At 36.7% G+C, this 23,080-nt stretch overlaps 3 protein-coding genes across 4 annotated transcripts; 1 reads left to right on the forward strand and 2 right to left on the reverse strand.

Moving 5' to 3' along the window:
- The first annotated feature begins 1,379 nt into the window (after nt 1–1,379).
- Nucleotides 1,380–3,743, forward strand: LOC109002942 (pentatricopeptide repeat-containing protein At3g24000, mitochondrial-like). The gene has a single exon (XM_018980872.2). It carries the CDS (start codon nt 1,444–1,446, stop codon nt 3,592–3,594), a length of 2,151 nt encoding a protein of 716 aa, XP_018836417.2. The 5' UTR covers nt 1,380–1,443; the 3' UTR covers nt 3,595–3,743.
- A 3,192-nt stretch (nt 3,744–6,935) lies between these two features.
- LOC109002941 (protein NLP2-like) lies at nt 6,936–12,133 on the reverse strand. Of its 2 annotated transcripts, none has more exons than XM_018980869.2 (5): nt 11,471–12,133; nt 10,053–11,078; nt 9,378–9,425; nt 8,458–9,295; nt 6,936–8,044 (listed from the first exon to the last, which is right to left on the reverse strand). In XM_018980869.2, the coding sequence occupies exons 2-5, from the start codon at nt 10,914–10,916 to the stop codon at nt 7,179–7,181; spliced, it is 2,616 nt and encodes an 871-aa protein (XP_018836414.2). In that variant the 5' UTR covers nt 10,917–11,078; nt 11,471–12,133; the 3' UTR covers nt 6,936–7,178. The 2 variants fall into 2 exon arrangements, with proteins under 2 accessions (XP_018836414.2, XP_018836416.2); XM_018980871.2 differs by having other exon boundaries at nt 8,458–9,292; nt 11,471–12,132.
- Nucleotides 12,134–15,027: 2,894 nt separating this feature from the next.
- LOC109002939 (catalase isozyme 1) lies at nt 15,028–19,489 on the reverse strand. The gene is made up of 8 exons (XM_018980866.2): nt 19,355–19,489; nt 19,032–19,128; nt 17,655–17,932; nt 16,443–17,219; nt 16,187–16,276; nt 15,709–15,776; nt 15,513–15,606; nt 15,028–15,374 (listed from the first exon to the last, which is right to left on the reverse strand). The coding sequence occupies exons 1-8, from the start codon at nt 19,367–19,369 to the stop codon at nt 15,315–15,317; spliced, it is 1,479 nt and encodes a 492-aa protein (XP_018836411.1). The 5' UTR covers nt 19,370–19,489; the 3' UTR covers nt 15,028–15,314.
- Nucleotides 19,490–23,080: the final 3,591 nt, after the last annotated feature.

The raw sequence follows: 23,080 nt of genomic DNA on the forward strand, positions 1-23,080 counted from the left end.
TGTAATTGTGTATAGTAATGAATTGTTTGTAAATTATCGTGAAGTAGTCAAACACATCGGTTTTGAGACAGAGCACTTGTACAACCGATTTAAAGTCTCGTGAGAGGAAAGGTGGTCCTCATGTCAAGATCTCCTGCACTTATAATATTACATTCAAAACTCATGATGAATTTACCCATTTTAACAGTCAAAAAGGTGACGGAATAATGAAAGTTGAGCAGTTCCACCTCTGTGTAAGCAAGTAGGATATGCGTGAGGCAGAGCACTTTGACAAAGTGTGGGCATTATTTTATGTTGTTTGTAAGATCTAAGAAAGTGCATGTGTGAGCCACCAACGTTACACATGGGACGATGTTGTTGTGCCCCATCGGAACAGCAGTGACTTGAGGTCCAAGTCTGACCGCACGAAGAGGAGGGAGATTTTGACGCCACAGTTTCAGGGCTGAAAAACTCACCCTCAGTCTTTTTTATGCTTGATGGCTGCAGATGATGATCACACACTAATCGAGTTGGGTACAATCATTGCAACCATGTTCATCATGGCATTTCGAACTGTAACAAGTGGGTCAGAAATTCTGTTCAACCCCACAAATAGTGTTAAAATCGAGTCTCGTACAACTCGAGCAGGACCACTGGGATACACACCTACCCACTTTACTCTTTTTTCCTTTTTAAGGTTTCGTTTGGAATCACAACTTCTCTCAACTCATCTCAACTCATCATTACAATTTTTTTAAATTTCAACATAAAATATAATAAACAATTCAACTTTTTCAAATCTCAAAATAATAATAATAATAATAAATAATATTCTAACAATATTTTATTATCTCAACTCAACTCAACTCAACTCATTTCAACATCCAAACGCAACCTAAATCTGCCTGCCCGTGCAATAGACACGTCCGGATAAAAAAATACTATGCATAAAAGTTACTATTTATTTTCATATTTCATACTTATAAATTTTTTATAAGACGTGATTTTTTATAAAATGTGAGATGTGGAATAGTAAATAGTAACCGATAAAAAAAAATTTTCGATCCGGATAATCCAATTCCTCTATCTCTCTATTTAGGTACACGCTTTATAACTGTTTTCAATGGCCTCATGTTTTGAAACGAAGCAATTTGGACCCTTCATCTGTTCTTCTGCTTCTCAATTCATTAGTTTTGTTTGGTCTCTCGTACTAAATATAATAAAGTTATTTTATTATTAAGTTAGTGTGTAAATCACATCATTTAAATGATAAAATTTAATTTATGAGATTCAAATTTTAAAATTTATATTTAAGATGAAATTATATTATATAAACATTTGATAAAGTGTACTTTATGTATAATAGAAAATTTTTCTAATAAGCAGCATAGAGCCCTGCCCTGAACTTGTCATGTTCCATTATATCTCATACGATGCGGCCCTCATTCACTCTGTAGTCTTATTATGAAAGTTCCATTCCGTCTAAAATCCAATAAAATCGACGCAATCTTCCACTCCACTCCATCTCCTCTCAGACTCTCCCACCAATCGTACCGCCAAACATCGTCAACCCATAGTTCCACTCGTCTCAACAATCTCCTCAACGCCACTCTACACACCAAGAACCTCAAACATGCCACCCAAATTCACACCCAGATCATCACGAACAACTACACTTGTCTCCCTTTCCTCCTTAACAACCTCCTCAGCTTGTATGCTAAATGTGGTAACATCAACCGAAGCGTACTGCTATTCTCAACTAATCATGGTGGGTTTAAAAACGTTGTCATTTGGACCTCTCTTATTACCCATTTATCCCGCTTTAGTAAACCCTTTAAGGCCTTGACGTTTTTCAACGAAATGAGGAGCACTGGTATTTATCCAAACCACTTTACCTTCTCTGCCATCTTACCTGCTTGTGCTGACTCCATGACGGTCCAACATGGTGAACAAATGCACTGTTTAATTTGGAAACATGGGTTCCAAACCGATATATTTGTTGGCACTGCACTGGTTGACATGTATGCAAAGTGTACTGATATGACCTCAGCGGAGAGAGTGTTTGCTGAAATGCCTGATAGAAACCTTGTTTCTTGGAATTCTATGATTGTTGGGTTCTTGCAGAAAAAGTTATATTATCGGGCAGTTGAAATTTTCAGGGAAGTTCGTAGGCAGGTTTCGGATAGTCCTGATGAAGTGAGTTGCTCGGGTGTGCTGAGTGCTTGTGCTAATATGGGCTGCTTGGAATTTGGGAGACAAGTTCATGGAATTGCTTTCAAGCTTGGCTTGGTAGCATTGACTTACGTGAATAACTCATTAATGGATATGTACTGTAAATGTGGATTGTTTGGTGATGCTCTTGAGTTGTTCAAGACCATAGGAGACAGAGATGTTGTTGCATGGAATGTGGTGATAATGGGGTGTGTCCACAGTGGTAAATTTGAGGAGGCTTGCAGATATTTTTGGTTCATGAGGACGGAAGGTATAGCACCTGATGAGGCTACATACTCTTCTGTCCTTCATGCTTCTGCTAGTCTTTCAGCACTTAATCAAGGCACTTTGATCCATGATCAGACCATAAAAACAGGTTTTATGAACAATGCATGTGTTGCAAGCTCATTGATTACAATGTATGCAAAAAGTGGGAGCTTGGTTGATGCCAATCGTGTGTTTGAAGAGATTCAGGAACGAAATGTGGTTTGTTGGACAGCGATGATTGCTGCTTGCCAACAACATGGCTGTGCAAACCAAGCCATTGAGTTGTTTGAGGAAATGCTTGGTAAGGGAATTGAACCTGATTACATTTCGTTTGTATCTGTTCTATCAGCTTGTAGCCATGCTGGTCACGTCAAAGAAGGATTTGTTTACTTTTCTTCCATGACTGATGTTCCTGGCATGAATCCTGGGCCTGAACACTATGCCTGCATGGTTGACTTGCTTGGTCGTCTCGGTAAGTTGGAAGAAGCTAAGAGGTTTATTGAGTCAATGCCAATCAAACCTGACTCATCGGTTTTGGGAGCCTTGCTTGGGGCTTGTAGGAATTATGGAAATCTTGAAATAGGAAGAGAGATTGCGAAGAGACTTTTTGAGTTGGAACCAGACAATCCTGGGAATTATGTGCTGCTTGCTAATATGCTCACGAGGAAAGGGATGATGGAGGAAGCTGATGAGGTTAGGAGGTTGATGGGGGTCAATGGAGTAAGAAAGGAACCGGGATGTAGCTGGATTGATGTTAAGAACATTACATCTGTATTTACAGTGCATGACAGATCACATTCTAGGACAGACGAGATATATGAGATGTTGAGAAAGTTGGAGGAGTTGGTGATTAGGAAAGGTTATAAGCCTGAAACGCAATTTGCAATTAACAGTGTGGAAGGATACAAAGAGCAAAGCTTATGGTATCACAGCGAGAAACTTGCCCTTGCGCTTGGGCTACTGGCCCTTCCAGTTGGGGCTCCAATTATAATAAAAAAGAATCTGAGGACTTGCGGCGATTGTCATACAGTTATGAAGTTTGCTTCAGAGATATTTGGGAGAGAGATTATTCTGAGAGATGTCAATAGGTTTCACAGGTTCACTAATGGTTTGTGTTCCTGCAAAGATTACTGGTGAATGAATTCTGTAGAATTTGAATGGACAGAAACATAATTTCTTGTCTTCCCCTCTGTACCCAACTATCATTTTCAGGGGAAAAAAAATTAATTTCATTAATGTTTTCTGCAACTTATACAGCTACTTCAACTTTTGGTACTATAATCTAATCGTGGTGTTTCACCTAGAGTATCTTTTTATTTCCCTCGTACATTTATTTTTCCCAAGAAACCTTTAAGACCTTATTATCCACGTTTGTGGTGCAATTCCTTGGTGTGCTACTTTGTCTTGAGTATGTTCAAGTTCACCCTTAATATGCAATCATGATTTAAGAAAGAAAAACAGTAAAAATTGGAAACTTTTTCTTATAGGTAATTGCTAATTTCATAATACACCTCTGCACTTGTTTATATAGACAAGTAGCACACTTAGCATGAAACTACATTACACGGGACGACGCCTCTGCATACACTTAGTACTAGGTTTGGAGGCCATGGTTCCATTTTCATTTCCTTGGCCCCATACTTGGGTGAATGATGGGGAACTTATGGAACAAAAGATTGATCTTGGTGATTTGGGTTAGGGGGATGATGGAACGTATATCTTGACTGCACTTGGAACTGTTTGGGCATGTGCATGAGTTGAGTTTGGATCCTTATTAGGCAATGGGTTCGAATTAGAGGAATTTCTGGATGGGCAATCAGTAATATAAACTTATAAGCCGAGCTCTCCCCTAACACGTGAGCGGGAATGGGAACTGGTAGCCTTTACATTATTGTAGATATAGGCATCAAGAATGTGATAGTGCAAGTTAGAAGGATCAAATATGTTGAATAACGATTTGGTGGTGATGTTACAATGTGACCACCAATATCGAATTCTTCATTTCTCAGATACTAGTATGAAAATAACAACCCTTTTGGAGCAGCTAGAAGATCATACGTCTTCTTCATCATAGCTATAGGCAGACTTTTTGTTGGTTAATATTCTTCTCTTTTGTACTGAAATTGCATGTATCATTGGTGCAAAAACATATCTCCAGTGCTTCTGACACGTATTGTACAACGTTTGAAAAAGAACAAGGGACAAAAAGGCATCGAATTTTGCCTTCCTTTATGTCACTTTAGTAATGTGAGCTATGGAAAGAGAAGTAAATAACTTTTGTTTGGCTTTTGGTCCATCAAGGTTGATAGGTTCTTTTCTGTACGGCTCATGTTGGTGATGTGCACTGATCCAGACTGCCATTAGAGCACTTCTTGATATACAATTAAGATGAACAAGAAAAAAAAATTGTTATAACATTGATGAAAGAATGAGTTTAATTGGCTCTCTCTCTCTCTCAAGTTGTTCTATATCCTTTCTAAGTTGGTGCTGTGGACTTGTGTGATTGTAATTAGTTTTAATAATCATATTTTTATGCCCTCCTTGGCGGAGCACTGCCGGCAAATTCGGATTAATATTTATATTTCTTTATAATCTCAACATTAGTTTCTGATGATTGGGGTTTAATGTTGATTAGGTCATTCTTGCAACTATGGATAAGTGGTTTAAATCAATGATGCCCTTTGGGTACGTTTTGATAAGTAGAGGCAGATTCCAGTTGCTGGACCATTTTAGTTTTCCTTGGAGATAGCAAAAGTTTCGTGAGACTAAACAAACAGCTGGTCCTCATATTCTATTCAAGATCTCCTGCACTTATTTGACCCATCCAAAGTTCAAAGCTCAAATGAATTGACCCTTTTTTTTTTTTTTTAAGAGGCAAAATAAGTCCTAAATTTTATTAAAAAACCTCACTAAGACGGAGGAAAGCCATCAATACAATTAGATAGGGGTGAAAACCGAAGGTTTCAATATGGTTTTGGTTCAAAATCGAAACTGCACCGATCCCTTAAAATAATGAAAATCTCAACCGAAACTGGCCGATGAAGAGGGGCAAAACCGTCGATATCAGTCTCGGCATAACTACGGTCAGTTTGTCGGCATCTTTGGTTGCGATGGAGGTGATCCTGCCGCTGCGTGCGAACTACGAAGCCTCGGTGTGAGAGAGAGAGAGAGAGAGAGAGAGAGAGAGAGAGAGAAGACGAAGGAGAAACGAGGAAGAAGAAAGAAAGCTGGAATTTTAAACCCTAGAGGGAAACGACGCCGTTTCACTTAGGTAAGTGAAACGGCGTCGTTTCATATATGTATAATTAAAAATATATATATTTTATTAGTTCGGTCGGTTCAACGGTCTGGCCCAGAATCAAACTGGGACCGAATCGCTGGACATCGATTGCTGACAAATTCAACCGCTCGTCGACCGGTTCTACGCCGGTTTCGAGCTTCAGCGGCCGGTCTGGATCGGTTCCGGTCGATTCTCCTATTTCTTATACAACCCTACAATCAGAAAGACACTAGCGCCTAATATAGGGAAGACCCCATTTATCTGTACGCTCAAGGCCACAAAAATGTCTCCCCCCAAAATCCTCATCCAGAAAATCTTTACTCATACCCTTAACCCATTCCTTTGCCAAAAATTGAATTGACCCATTTTAAACAGACAAAAAGATGACGGAATCATGAAAATTGAGCAGTTCCACCAGTGTGGAAACAAATAGTTTATGCGTGAGGCAGTGCACTCTGACGACGTGTGAGCATTATTTTATGTTATTTGTAAGATCTAAGACAGTGTAATCAGGCTTGGAAGATCACTTTCATGAGTACCCAACTGCAAACCGCCCTGTCTAATATTATACCAACCAACCAACCAATCAAATTATGGGTCTTCTTTAAGAAGTGGCTTTGAATGGAAACAAAAGGTAGCCAAGAGACCCAGAAAGCAAAATGCTAATCAGCATCAGCAGTTGTTTCTTGAAAGGGCAGACCCACCTACACTATACTGCATAATTGAAGGGGCTGACGTAAGAGTGAAAACAAATATATATGAGTTCAAGTTACACTCCAGGTGTACCACTTGTCAGGTCACATTCCATGTTCTTACACATACAAAATCTTCACCTGCAACATGGAGACTTTAAAAAGTAAGAATGAGTGGAGAAAAAAGTGGGGGGAAGGGATGGACTTTCCACTTGCATCCGTCTACATTTCCCAAAACGGACAAAGATTTCACTTTCATTTCAATTCTCGACTAGTACACCATTCCATTAAAATATACAATAACTCATCAACTGGTAAAGAGAAAACATTTAAGTTCCTTTTCTCGGTAGAGAAAAAAGAAGAATGTTTGATTCTACATGCTACATTACTGAGGATATGCTATGATTTTGAGTCTTGACTCTTGAGGTATCTTATGAAGATACCACAGCTGTTGTGGCTCACAGTGAACAATCAAGATTCACTGCTTCCAACCATCAACACCCCCCCCCCCCCCCCCCCCTCCCTCCGGGCATTCTATGGCCACTAATTCCAGTCACCAGCCCAAAATTACTGTAAGGATTGGAACCATCGTGTACTGGAATTTCCGAAGACCTCATCATCATACTCGGATCATTTTACAATGAAGGTTGGTTACTGTAGTCTAAGGAATTTGCTACTAATGATGAGAAACTTCCATTTTGAACTTGAAACTCTGCAGACCTTGTCATGACTACTCAGGCATTTTACAATCAAGAAGGGCCGCTGATGCCTAAAGACTTTCCCAAATTATGATGAGAAACTTGGAGGGAGAGTTTGATAGTGTGGCTATGTGATGATTGGCAGACATCAATGCATTCCTCCAAATCAGCATCACATGTTAATAAGATCCACTCGGCATCATCATCCAAGTACTTGATATAAAATCTACTCATGTCTTCGATATTGTATCGCCTGGCAATCTCTAGCAATAAATCTGCGTAACTCCAATTGTTTTGCATGCGAAAACGGACTTTCTCTTCTCCATATGTGACTTTTACTTTCTGAGCAAATCCTTCTTGAAATACCCGAGCGCTATTCTTCCGTGAGGATGTAAGGTTCTTGGCATTGAGAGATTTATGGCTCTGGGATCTTGAAAGGAGCTTTGGTCCTTGATTTGTGGCCTGGATCTCTGCTTCACTACTGATCCTCTTTAGCACACCATCACCGTGGTTTTCTCCAACCACTTCACAACCACCAACGTTACACATAAGAGGATGCTGCTGTGCCCCACTGGAACAACACTGACTTGATGTCGAAGTCTGACTGCATGAGGAGGGTGATTTTGACGCTACAGCTTCAGGGCTGAAAAACTCACCCTCAGCCTTTATGCTTGATGGCTGCAGGTGATCACTGAGCTTTGAAGCTGTAAATGAGCAGGTTCCCGATAATTTTGGAGAGCCTAGCTCTGTGAAGTTTGTGTACAAGGGATTTATTTGAAAAGCACCAGATGCACCCTGGACCGAGTCGATTACAAGTTGGAGTTTCTGTAAGGAGTGACCAACCTTCTTAATTTTTCGAGAAGGCCACCGTTTAATCCCATGTTGTCGGCAGATTCTTTTCAAAGTCGTTGGACATACTGGAAGTAAATAATGGTTAAAAATGTCAAACTCGAGACTGACAGTGGAATTTGTTGACACAACCTACCTTAAAGGGGGGAAAATATCTAGAATTCTGAAACACCAATAAAGTATTGAGCAATGCAACTGCCAACAAACCTGATACTAGTGATTCTATATATGGGAGAAGTTACTTTGTTGTATCCAAACACACAACTTATGCAACGAACCTCTTACCTAGGATAGGTGCAGAACAGATTCATAGTGTGCCTTCCATCTTGCTTCTCCCTTATTGGGTTAAAGTCATATCATTATTGAGGAAAAGTGGTACTTCTTTTTTTATTTTTTGGTTTGGTATTTTGTTCTAACATTTTAAGTCACCCACAATAAAGCTTCAAAATGAAATATAGCTTCAGTTGCAATGAAGCTTTACCTCCAATACTCTTTGCAGCATCTTTTAGACTGCCAGCAAAATATTGCCGAAGAACTTCCAAGGTGATGTTTTTCTCCGCCTTGGTACGTCTTTTCTCTCCTGCTTTACCCATACCCATACCCATACCCATACTTGGGAAGCTACCCTCGTCATATGCAGAACACTCTTCACCAAATTCAACATTTCGTTTTAGGCTAGAATCCGGCTGACATGGCCAAAACTCTCTGGACTTCTCATGTAACATATCTTCTGTACTAGGTTTGCCATTAACAGGCAAATAAGTATCCTCCTGTAGCTCCTTATCTGTTACAACCCGTAAACTCTGGCAAACCTGTTGTATAATAATGGACAATGAACTGAGCATATTCTTTTGCTCTTCAGGATCAGTGCAATTCACGGGCAAGAAGAACTCCAAAACAAAGTCAGCTGTACCAGTGTGGATGCTGCGCAGGTGTATTGCAACAGCAGCATGCAATCCAAACACCCTTGCGTGATGAGACAGAGGGTACTCTGTCTTGCTAAATGATGTTATATCAGTTGAGAAACATGGTTGATTTGTCCTAAATGCTCCCCCAACAATGCCTTGACCCTTTAACAAGTGATGCTCAGAGCAAGCCTCGTGAAAACCCAGCATATTGGGATCAGCTACAATGCAAGCATGATCCACTGTGGAAACACAATCCACATAGTTGTCATCGGAGTGCCGGCAGCCCTCTTTACCTTGTTGAATGCACGGAACCCAAGTTTGAGCTAAGGGCAATCTATGTGTCTCACAAGCAGATCTCAAAACCTCTTGAATCTCAGGTAATGCAGCTTGGTAGGCCGTGTTGCATGCCTGCTAAAGAGAACCCCAAAAATGACATTAAAAAAAAATGGATATTTCTATTAACTAATTTCCTTTTGCAACAATTATCCGGTACCTTCACATTATCAGTGCTCAAAGCATCAGAACCCCTAAGATCAACAGCCTGCAAATTAACAAGTTGCTCCAATCAGAAAAAACAGTAATGTGAGTTCTGCATTGAACTTGCACATTAGGCATAAAAACCAGTCAATTATACAAGAGAAGCTATAATCTATCTGTAGTTTCAGATTGAGACCTATCTTTGGTTTAGAGAATACAACACAAATGAAGACAATAAGTAACAGTACAGTTCTCTCCTGGAGATGGCCAACACGAGACAAGTCACTGATATTAACTATTGAATACAAACTCATTCCTAGATTTTACTCATCTGCAACCATAAATGTTTTGAAGATCAAATTTTAGATTTAAGTTCCTAAATGCCACGACCTCAACAGAATACACAAGTCCTTATTTACTGGGCATAGCTAAACAAGCTAAACTGAAGATCACTACTTAAGCTGTCCCGTATCTTCTAGTGAGTTCTGCAGTCTTCTTCACATTTTCGTCCTTAAAGAACTTATAACAGAATTGCATAGGTAAAGTTCTTCTGCACATAGTTAGTATTACAAAATATTACGATTCCCTAGGAAATTCCAATATACTTTCACAAGAAGATGGATAGAATTTCATGTGGAGATCACAACAAGAACACAAAATTCTGAAGAGGAAAAAAGGGAAGAAAACAGACCTCAAGTGCCTCACGGACACTTTCAAGCTCAGGGCGAATCTTGATCTGCTGTGTAGTCATCACAACTTCAATAACTCCCAAGCAAGTCCTACTACCTTGTTCAAAGATTGGAAGGGCAAGAGTTCCACAAATATTAAACTCTTGAGCATGACCAACTCTTGGGTACTCGTCACTTCTAAAGAATCGAACATCAGGCGTCCACTCAGGAACCTTACCCAAGAAAACTCGACCAGGTAATCCCACCGACTCCTTAGAATCCTCCTCGGCTGAGAAATGAAACTTCCCAGAAATGTCCCGGTATCTTGCAAGCCTTGGACAGCTGGAATAAAGAGAGTAAGGCTGATCACTGGTTGTTAGAACACGTCTACCCCCTCTATTCACAGGCACCCATATCTGTATAAGAACATCTTTATTTCTTGTTAGTTCTCTAAGGTACTCAACTGCCTTGATTAATCTCTGTGCTACAGAAATAGTACAACCTGGATTCCCGCTGGGTGCAATCCACCACCTCGTGCCCCGTTCAGAACCTTCAATTACATTGTTTTCTGATTCACGAGACCACCCAGCAACATTAATCATATTCTGTTCGAGAGATATGGCATTGACCAAACTTCTTTCTTTTGATTCATTGTCCTTTTGGGATGGGTTGGCTCTCAAGTTGCCATTAGCCTCCAAAGCAGGCCATTCAAATGAAGGGACTAAGAGGGCACCGGAACTAGAGGGACTGTGATGAAGGAATTCAGATCCATCTGTCGCTTCCAGCCAGAATCCATCGAAAAAGATATTGTCCATGAAGTCCAAATCCATACCTGAATCGGGCAGAGCATCCAGCATGGTATCGGGTGATAAAACGCCATCTTCCATTCTGATCCTTCTTCAAAACCCCACTGCTTTGAGATTTTATTCCTCTGAATTTTAGAAGTTCGAGGTTCCGCAAATTATCTGAAGGAGGTAGAATATCCAATTGAGGGAGTTGTGGGGATTCTCTAGTCTCCACTCGTCCAAGTTCAAACTTCAAACACTACTCTGTTCAAATTGGTGAAACATAGTCAAACAAGACAGACAATTAGAATTTAGAGGATAAATAACCAACAAGTTTTTTCTCAGAGAATGGAGACCAAGAAACTTCACTAATCAAAAGCCGAACACAAAAAAGAACAAGTTAAAACTAGCAGAAAACCCCCATATCCTGAAAGTTTGAGTTAAATGAAAACTCACTCTGCATAGATTCTTCGAGATTCAATTTTTCAACAAAAGAAAAATCCCAATATTCATTTCCATCAATAGATTAAAAAATAATATAGCATTTCAAGAAATCAGAACCGAACTAGTTTTACGACTCAAAACACAAAAACAGATGAAAGACAAAGAAAAGAAAACAAGAGAAAGGGACAAGGATAAATATAAGAACTCCATACCATGTAAAGATTCTAGGAGATTCTTGAGTCGGGTTGGTTTATTTATTTATTTTCTCTTCACTCTTACACTTTTCCTGAAATACCCCAAGAAAAAACTGTCTCAGGACTCAGAGACAGCAACATGGGAAACAACGGAACTCACAAAAGCTCTCAGGAGCCTTGCACTTTGTGATATCATCCCCACCGAACTCTTAACAGCCTGGCTCTGGCTCTTATATGATATTTCCTCCACAAGACACGACACAACCCTTTTTTCCCCCAAAGTTATTCGCTCGCAGTACAATCTGCGTGATTCACAGTCTTTTATGACTCCTATCCATTGTTAGAGAAGAGGATTCTCTCTCCAAAAAGGCGACCCCACACACACTTGCACACGCACGCAGAGGCTGGCTCCTGGGCCTGGAAAGTCAACTAACAGCCAAGCGTTTTAGGGGCTGAGAGATCTCCATCACCGCTGATGCAATCAATACATTATGCTGCTGTTTGCTGAATTCCGATGGCGTGGTATTAGTAGTATAATAGCTTTGTTAATATATATGTTGTTTAGCGATGGAATCGGCAATAAATATTAGTTTTTTTAGGGTGGATCTAAAATGGGGGGCTTGTGCCTGTCACTTTGCACAACTGCTGTCAGATGCTCTGATTGATTTGTCTGCATATAAAATAAGAACAGATAGCCAACCACTGGTGCTCGCTTCTACGATTAAATGAATTTAGTTTGTCTTTCACTCGTCCTTTTCTTCATCTTTTTGTTCTTGCTTCTCTTCTGTATTGCATAGTGATAGGGTTTTAACTTTTACTTGGATTCAAGGCCAACAAGATTGACTTTCAGGATTCCATGGAGTTAAGATACCTGAACGACAGAGTGAAGATTCATTTGACCCAGTTATAAGGTATTTTATAAAGAAAAATATCCTTTTTTTTAAATATTATTATATAAAGTGTTGTATAAAATTTGTGTGTTTAATGATCTTTTGATGTTTAGTTGGACATCCATTAATGCTGGCAAAAATAATATCGGCGAATATGTTTTTAAGTGATTTTTATATTTAAATAATTAGTTTATAAAAAAAATATTATATTAGTATTAACGGTATAAATAAGTATATCAATAATGATGGTTGATAATTTAAAGATAAATGGCTGATTTGGTTACACGAAATTAAACTATCTCATCTCATCTTATATAATTATTATAATTTTTTTAAATTTTTACATAAAATATAATAAATAATTCAACTTTTTAAAAATATCTCATATGAACTGCGTGATCAAGCGAGATATAAATGACCTTCTAAAATATTAGAAAGATATTTGGACTGATGTTTTATCTTTCTATAATTTATTCTTGCTGATAATCATAATATCTAAAATAGAATAATTATATTAATCATTCCCACACACTACTCTTTTTTTTTTATTTTTTTGTCTTATCAAATATATGGTATATAGATAATGAATAGAAGAATTTAATAAATTTAAGAAAAATAAAATAAATTAAAAATTGTAAAAAATTAAAAAAAATATAGTGAGTGGTGTATAAAGATGATGAGATATTTCTATGATGGATTGTACGGATTATATTTTAACCTTTCATTTCTATAAAATAATAAACACTTGACTCTTATTAATGGTATGACTTGGAATTCTACTTGTACTTTTAAATTTAAGAAATAAAAATCTTATACCCTTGGATGACGTATTACTTTTATAGACAAATTAACAAATGTTTTAAATAGTATAACTCTATTTTCGTTTCTAGTGGGCATGATTGAGATTGAATAGAAATGAGAGGACTCACTAAAAATTAGACCCACAAAATGTACGAAAACATTTCATATGAAATAAAACTTAATTATGATCTAAAATTATTTTTGAGATTTACTGAAAAGTACGAAGTTTCGTACCGTTAGTGAGAAAACCACGGATTCATTAATGAGAAAAAAAAAAAGTACTTGGTCAAATCAATACTTATTCAAAAAAATTAAGTTAATAATAATAAATAATAAAATTATTCATTTATATTTATCTTATAACTCTTATTTACGTGTGCATGAAACTTTTTTATTACGTTTGTTATAAAATATTTAATTAAACGAGATAAAATATAGAATCAAAATTCGAATTCAAGACTTACATTTTGATACCATATAAAATTATCATTTATTTAAAAAATTTAAACAAATATAAAAAAATAAATTTAATCATTTATATTTTATATTAACAAATGTGAACAATAATCTTAATGGCTTATTAAAATAAGAGTAACATTATTCATAATTTAAATTCTCATCATCTTCTTATCATTTCATGACGTAGTATTAAATGATTAGAGGTTATTATTTTCACTTGTGAATCTATAATTTAATGTTACGTCATGGGATGATAAATGTTACATCATGGGATGATAAAAAAATAAATAATGAATATATTTTTTTATCAAAGAAATATGATTCCATAAAAATACTCAAAGCTGAAAAATTCGAATCTTCTCGAGCGATTTTTTTATAGAGATTGTTAATTTATGAAATTAATTAAAAATGTAGCATATGAGTGAGCATCGTGAATAAATAATAAATCATAGAATATTCTGGTTTGATTAATCTCAGATCCAGGTCATACAAATAAAATAAATAAAAAGTAGTTTGACCAAATTAAATGCATAAGTAGAGACGTGAATCCGTAGAACACATTCATTCATTTTTCAATTCAACGACCAAAGTGGATCAAATTGCAGGTAAAGTTTTACTTTACTTTATGACAAACAAATGCAAAAGGTAGGACGACAAGGCATGGACCCATCACTTTTTGTAAGTTTCCTACTCCACTCCAGTGTCTCCATTTTCTCATAAACCCACCATCCAAGTTATGATCACACGACCAAGATTATTATTATTTATTTATTTTTTTTAGGACCCAAGTGGAAATCATTTTAAGGTTGCCCAAACACTCTAGTTTGCATGAGAGACAGTCTGCAGATAGGAGGAGGCTGGAGGATTGTAACGGAGCCATGCAGTGAATGATGTTTTATAGCTCAAGCTTACATATGTTATACCATAAGATAACATCATAACATTTCCAGATTTCGTACAGTGTTTTTGCATTGGAAGAAACTGAAAAGAGCTGTTTCTTTCTTCCCTTCTAATGAAGTTTTTGAACATTTTCTTAAAAAATGGAAAGCCAGCCTCTTAACTCGTTGGGCTCAGGCCCAAAAGTAACTTTTATTTCTTATTTTTTGCATAAATTTTGGGGGGCCCATTTGAGTAATTAGTTGGAGAGTTTTGAGGCTTTGGTGGTACGAGGCCGATTTTAGGAAGAGGAATAGGGGATGAAATGCTATTCATGATCACAATGGTTTTGAGCATGAAAAAGGAAAACTGACTATTGTACCCTTTACGCTTATGTTATGATGTGGTATTGCAGAAGTAAAAACTGCAAAATCCTATCGAATTTTATTGTAGTTGATTAGTCCACATGGTGTTCAATTGGGCCTCGACGCCAATCCACAAGACTACCAAACCCTCGAATGCTGGGCAGATGGTTGGAAAACGAGAATATAAAGCATAATGTATTGGTAAATAATATTAAACATACAGCCACAACAGTATCCCAAAATGACAGGGTAAATCAACAGAAGACATTTCAAATAGCATTTGCTCATACAACCGGCATTATTATATCGAAGCATCAGGTTAAAGAGACACAAGATTAAAGTTTTAGCATATATGATTACACAGAAAACATTGGACTAACACTGATTTTATCCTTTCCAAATGACCAGGCATCCTCTCACATTCCTTTCTTTCCTCTCTCCAACTCAAAAGTTCCAGCTTGCATCCCTACTTCACATGGTTGGTCTCACATTAAGACGAGATGCTAGCTTCTGACCCAGAGACCTGTCAGCCTGTGTAGAAATTGCCAGCAGCAGGAACACCAAATTAGCAAAATATCACAAATTCATTTCACAAAACCGTTCCAATTTTGGCCTTTCAACTATCACAGCTATAATTTTGGAAGCAACAGAAGAGAGAGAGAGAGTCACCTGAGACCAGTATGAGACCCAGATGCTACGGATCTCATGGGTGACACGTGGATCAGATAAAGCACCTACCCATCGGGAGATAAATCGCTCTTGCCTGAAAAATATCACGACATAAATGCAAACAAACAGTATTAAATTAACAGAGATATATGGCATATTTATATTTGGAGTTAAGACAATGGAGGAACCCAGGTACCTATCTGGTGCCCAGGATCTGTATCTCTCTCCGGGTTGTTTGAAGTTGTTCTCTTTCTCAATGATGCACTGCATTAATCATTAACCAACATATTCAGTGTGAATTCCAATATGCATATTCTCATGTTTCAGCCATCTACTTAATAATTATGTGTAAAATCCATGAAAAATAAAACATTCCTGTTAGTTGGGGAAACGATTGGGAAAAAGGAGAATAAAAGGCAATTAATTATTATTGTTATTTCTATTGTTATTGTTATGTTTCTCATTATCGTATCAAGAAGATCAGCCACTGGCTTTACTGTAAGAATTAGACAGATCTTATCGAGAAGGTAACAGCTTTGCCAAACCAAAAAAATAAAAATAAAAATGTAAGGCTCTCACAACCTTCATCATGATGGGTGAACTCAACAACCTCAACAAGCTACATGTGAAAGTCTCATTTTGACAAAAGGTTGATGAAATTAATGAAAACTGACCTTCTCACGCTTTCCAGTGCAGACAGCAGGAGGAATGGGGAACCTCTCAGCATGACGAACAGGATCATATCTCGAAGGGAAGTAATTGACCTAAAAATTAGCATCACAGCATCTAAGAAGACTAAATCTACATGAAATGGAAAAGCATAAAATTGCAAGACCACCTTAGCATCTTAATACCATTCAAGGTTATAAGGCACTGAGGTTGCATAGAGGTCTCAATGACTAAAAGATGCAGTATAACCAGGTTAAGTACCTCCTCATCCCTGTGCATGAAATTCATGAAACCTTCGTGGTGATTGTTGTGATGAGCACACTTGGGAGAATTAGCTGGGAGCTGCAGATAGTTTGGTCCAAGACGGTGCCTCTGAGTATCAGAATAGGAAAAGATCCGAGTCTGGAGCAACTTGTCATCTGAGTAGTAGATACCAGGAACCACAATGGCAGGGCAAAATGCAAGTTGTTCATTCTCAGCGAAGAAGTTATCAATGTTCTTGTTTAAGACCATGCGGCCAACTGGTTGCAGGGGCAAAATGTCCTCGGGCCAGGTTTTGGTTACATCAAGTGGATCAAAGTCAAATTTGTCCTCATGATCAGGATCAATAGTCTGGATGTATAGTTTCCACTCAGGATAGTTTCCAGCTGCAATTGAGTCATATAGATCTTGTGTGGCATGGCTGTGATTAGCTCCTCCAACCTTAATAGCCTCGTCCTCCAACAAACACTTAACCCCACAAGTGGGTTTCCAGTGAAATTTCACATAATGTGCTTTCCCAGCCTTGTTGATCAAGGTATAGGTGTTAACACCTGCACCTTCCATGTGCCTGTAATCTTGTGGAATACCCAAATCATCAAAAAGGAAGGTGAACATGTGCAGGCTTTCTGGATGGTGGGAAAAGAAGTCAACAATCCTCCAATTCTCTTGGATATGAGACTTAGGGTTGGGTTTCAGGGCATGGACCATGTCTGGAAATTTCATACCATCCCGAATAAAAAAGACAGGGAAATTGTTTCCCACCAGATCAAAATTACCCTGAGCGCACAAGAAAAAAGGTCAAGATAGGAACAAATATAGCTTGAACAAGCTTAGAGTCATTAACCTTTATAGAGTTGAGAGAAATTAATTCAGTTGCATGAAATAAACTTTCTGAGATATTTTAAAGCAGCTACTAGTTCCAGGAAATGTTTTGCACCTAGATACAACGTCAATTTTTTTTTCTCTTACAGAATAATTAAATATGTTGTAAAAACCATTTTCTTGCAGCCCCCTACAAATATGTTGGCCAAAAAGATTTGAGATGGTAGTAATATGGTTATATAATTAAGTGGCTGTTTGTGGCTCGGGCATTCCCTTTGAAAAAAAGTGCCCCCACCCCCCAAAAAAAAAATTCATCGCTAGTGTCAGACGCATGAATACCATGCAATACAGTCAACGTTTTAAACTCACCCAATATTAGGTGAACCTCACCTCTCTGGTGTAAAATTTCACTGCAAAACCTCGAGGATCCCTCAGGGTTTCAGGGCTACCACGCTCATGGATAACAGTTGAGAAACGGAGAATAATAGGTGTCTGAACTCCTGGGGCACGCAGGAAATCAGCACATGTTAGGTGAGATATATCATGGGTGACCTCAAAGAACCCCTTGGCACTGGCTCCCCTAGCATGGACTACACGTTCTGGGATACGCTCCCTATCAAACTGTGCAATTTTCTCCACCAGATGATAGTCCTCAAGAAGAATTGGTCCTGTGAAAAAGAAATAGAAACACAGAGAGAGAGAGAGAGAGAGAGAGTTAAATTAAATAGAGCTTCCCAACTCTATTTGTTTATGGGGAAAAAACTCGAAAGACTAAACCAAAGTTTAATAATGACCAGCTTCATGCTGATAATACATAATTTCCAATACTTTATGCCTTTTGTAGAGTGAACACATGCAGAAATAAATTCGCATGAAGAAATGAAAAAGGTTTGTCAACCTAAAAAAAAAGAGAGAGGTAGACGGCCTATCTAATCATTTGGGCAACTGATGTAAATCATATTCTTCCAGGTCTATTCAAGGTCGTTTTCCTGTAAAATTTATAAAGTGATCTGGTTTTTCTATCAGTACCAAACTCATCCTTTTTGTCTAACCTCATCTTTGCAAGTCCACAAATGTGAACCCAGTACAAATACCTACACCAAATAACCGCGAAATCAATATGATAAAAAATTGAAATAGGATGCAGAGGCGCTATTGTGATGTCTTTATATCCCCAAAAAGAACAAAAAATTTCCAATGAGGATTACATAACGTGATGTGAAGAATTAGAGTTAACATGAATATATACTTCTGTTTAGAAAAAGATAACTGTCAGTAATAATGAAGCCAAAGACACACCATTTAAGAAAGTCACACGATTTGGAAACACAAGACATTCTAAAATCTCATACTTGGTCCAACTTTGGTCCGTCATTCATAAGATGCTTAATTTTGATCCACTAAACCCTCATCTTATCTCACAACGTTGAATACATTCATCACGTAAACTCCAACACCCACATAACAGCAAAAGCAAAAACAATATTCATCATGGTATAAGAAAGAAACAACAATTACAAAAGCTACGTAATTAATAAAAAACTATAGGGATGATGTACGGTCAATTTCACAGGGACCAAAAAGCAAAATCAGATTTATGTTTGAAAACCCATTTGAAAGTATTCACAAACTTCAATTTGACAAAAATTAATAACAAAAGATAACGTTAATTAATCCAGAGCTGGCTCGATTATATCATATCCTCATAGCAGCAACAACAGCCACGTCAATCATTCAGAAAATTCAGCGCAAAACAGAGCCAATTACCTCTGGACCCAACGGTCAAGGACGAGTTGTTGTTCCAAACCGGAGCACCGGAGTTCGTAGTCCAGAATGGTGAGTTGTAAGCACTTGAGGGACGGTACTGCACCATACAAAACGTATTCAGCCAGCTCTAGGCTAATTAAACAATATTATCCAACAAAAATAATGTCCGCAACGATAAGACTCCACTCGATTGCTAAGAATATCGATGAAAAAAAAACCATCAACCAGAAATGAAACGAATCCAACACGAAAAAAATAAAGAAGAGGTACCAAAGCGATTGATGATAAAAGGAAAAGGAACATCAAATTCAAAAGAGTAGTACCTTGTAAGGATCCATGCCGATGGGTCAAAAGGGAAGAAGAAGGAAGAAGTTCCTGTAGGATTGAAATTTCAGTGGGCAAATTAGTGGGGTCTGGACTCTGGACCTTGATTCAGAACCTTTATAGAGAAACCCGAGGCTCGCGCTTTTTGTGCTGGTTTTTTTCTTTTTCTTTTGCCTATTTCCGTAATTTCATCTCACCAATCCAAATCTTCTCGGTTTTCCCAACAGACAACCAAAAATGCGGTCGAGACTCGAGAGATAACATCCACCCAATTTAACGTCTCGCGCCTTGATCCGTCAACATTATTCGGAAATGTTTGAGCAAAAATCTTATGAAAAAAATAAATTGGCTTAATTTGGTGTGTTTTATTAGAGGAATTCTATCGGCCATTATTTATTTTCACATCCTAAATTTATAATATTTTTTTATAGTGTGTGTGAAGTATTTTTTATAAGATATTTAAGTATTTTTTATAAGATGTAGAATAGTAAATAATGACTGATGCATATAATTTTTTATTGTATAATAAATCTGATACATCTTATTTAGAAACTTATTTTTAAGTTAAATCAAGTTATAAATTTATTTTTAGAAGATCTGTTTATAGATCTAACACTTCTAAAATTTTTTCAACTTATATATGGATATTGAAAATATTCATAAAGGCAATCATGCATGATATAAAAAGAAATTAGGCTAAAGGTATTTTTACTATTTTCTAGAAAATATATGTTACTTAGCAAATAAGTAGTTTTCAAAATATATAACATGGAGCTTAAAGTAATAATAAAAATGATATAAATTATTTTTATTATCGTCCATAGTTATTATTTCTAAGCTCGTTATTTCATTTGATGTGTTCCACGAATTTAAGTAATTTAAAGAGGTAGATATCTTTTAATTTTTTTTTTTTTTTGAAGTCAAGATGTAGATATCTTGAATGTAATATTTATCCTTATTTGGTGAATGATCATGCTTCTTAGCATTTCATTTGACAAACATTTTTTTCTTCAATTAATATTTAGCGAATATCATTTTCCTCCCTTTTCATGACGAATAAGATAAATAAATATGTATATATGGATTTTCCAAATAATCTTAAATAATTAATAAATATTATAAAAATATTTTTGATATCTTTATAATTGTTGAAAAACTCTAGATATCAATTTTTCAGGTCCGCTAGAAAAACAAAATGATATACCTGAAATTATCGCGAAGAATGGGTGATATATTGAAATCAACGAAAAAATGAAAGGGGAAGGGGAAGGGAAAGGGCCCCATTTGGAGATAGGGGCTGTTATGTTCTAAGGATGACATAAATCATAAAACTTGTTGGGAAAATTGAGAATGTCAAGGACTGATGCTTCCTTATCCTGGTTTTGGCTTCTTCCTCTTATTTATTCGTAACCACTTATGGGAGTCTGTGGTCTGGGCCACTGATAACTTGACACGTTTGCCCCCAAAAATGCCTTGATACGCGTGCCTGCTCAGCCGCAGAAAATACTGCGGATTTGCTTCGAAAAGCCAAAACCCCGTTTTGGAGTTTTTCGGGAACGCAAGTGTGAAAGGAAAGCTCTGGGAATTATGCCGATTGAATTAGAATGGGCCGTGGCCGTGACCGTGAGGTTAGCGTTAACCACAAGACTTAAGACTTCTGGGCCCGCATCAAATTTGTATTTGTATTCTCTTTCTCCACAAAATCGTGACAAACACGTGACTGTCACTTCACCGAATGCTTAAACACAAATGTTTGGTGGTGGAAAAGCTTGCCACGTCAACTTTTCGCCAAATTCGTTCACCATTCAATGTTCCTTTACTATTTATTTAATGAATAATGTATAAATACTATATAATTATTTTTAAAAAAATAAAATTTATTATTAAAAAATTAATTTTTTTGTATAAATTTTATATTTATTTTTTTTTTCAAAATGACTACATAATACTTATACATTCACGATTGCAAGTATCATTTCTCTTGTTTAATAAAGCATAATAATACGTGAAGTTTTATAGTGTTCAAATTTTACATATATTTTTTTAAAATAAAATAAAATTCATTATTAAAAATTAGATTTTTTTTTTTATGAATTTTAAATTTATCTATTTTTTTTTTAAATGTACGAGATTTATACATCACCCTCGTACGAGTAAGTATTTAAATTCTCAAAAAAGAGAGGCAAGGATGGATTGAATAAAAAGATGTCATATTTATTACTAAAATTTTAAATAAATTGCGTTTAGCAGCTAGGATTTTTCATATTTCACGTTCCATTTCTAAAGTCTCGATCTTGAGATGTTTGCTGCTCCTTTCAATCTCTATTGTCTCCACAATGCATGGCCAACCGCTTCTCCATGCCCCCCAACTACGATTAATCCTCATCACTCAATAGCCGTCTTGTTATTAGTAAAACATGCAAATAGAGAGGCAGCGAAAATAGATTCCATGCAAGAGCCACCCACGTCGTTCAACAACAACGGCATGTAAGCCTCATTTGTTGTCGAGATAGCATAGCAAAAGTCTAAAACTAGTGGAGCAAAGGCTCAGGATCATGGCTGGCTAGGGGATATGCGAGAAGCAACGTCCAACTAATTATATCGAAACAAACGAAATAAAAAGGTAAGGGGTGAAAAATATGGAGAAATGGAGGAGAGAATAGAAGACAAAAAAGAAAGAGAAATACTCTAGTCACAAAGTAATTATACAAATAATCCTACAAACTAATGTGATTTGACATGATTTGACGTAATTTGTCAAATTATAAAATTACTTTTATTATAAAACAGATCTGACGGATCACATGAAACCACATCAGTTTGTGAGATTACTTTTATGTAATTAAAATAAATAAGGGAAATAAACAGTTAATTTCGTTACCCAAATGTTCATTTTTCTCCTTATAATCTATGATAAGTTGGCCGAGACAAAAAAACAGACGTGAGTAATAATGTGGTTATTTATGGGTCAACATATTTATTTCGTGTCATGAAAAATACATTATGGTAAGAGGAAACAAGAAATCTACAACACACGTTGGAAAGAGGAAGACAAAAAGGTTTATTTTTTTATTGACATTACATGAACTTTCGAATCAATGGGTCATTTTCAGCTACTTTAGTCCTAGCAATGAAACAATCAAAATCTGCCACATCGTTGCATGCCTTGTGGCTTGGGAATTTTTAATTTACGTTTCAAATGTGTTGGTCGGAAATTTCTTGGCGGCGTGGAAACATGGTGGGGGCGAGAAAGCTCGCTTTTAAAATCTAGATTATACCTATGATTGGGATAACATAACATTTGGCGGCCATGAGGAAAAATTAGACCATCAGAATTATATCATATCTCTATTAAACTATCAATTTCTCTTTATATATATAAGTGGTCAACGACATGGACCATTTATATAGTAAAATCTTCTTTTTTAAGGCCCATGAGAAGCTTTTTGCCTATAATTTTTGGACCCACTTCGTATTTTTTTGCATGTATTGTTATACGAGAAATTATATTTACAGTCATAAATACACAAGTACTGTACAATTCCTTTAAAAAAAATAAATAAATACAAAATACATATGAAAAAAATTAATTTTTTAATAATAGATCTCTTTTTTAAAACGATTGCGTGATACTTTCACACTCCACACTCCACGACACTCCACGACTACATGTAACATTACTCTTTTAAAACCCATGATTTCTAATGCTAGTAGATTTAGGGCTT

This window comes from Juglans regia, chromosome 11, assembly GCF_001411555.2.
Source record: "Juglans regia cultivar Chandler chromosome 11, Walnut 2.0, whole genome shotgun sequence".
In the NCBI taxonomy this organism is placed as follows: domain Eukaryota; kingdom Viridiplantae; phylum Streptophyta; class Magnoliopsida; order Fagales; family Juglandaceae; genus Juglans; species Juglans regia.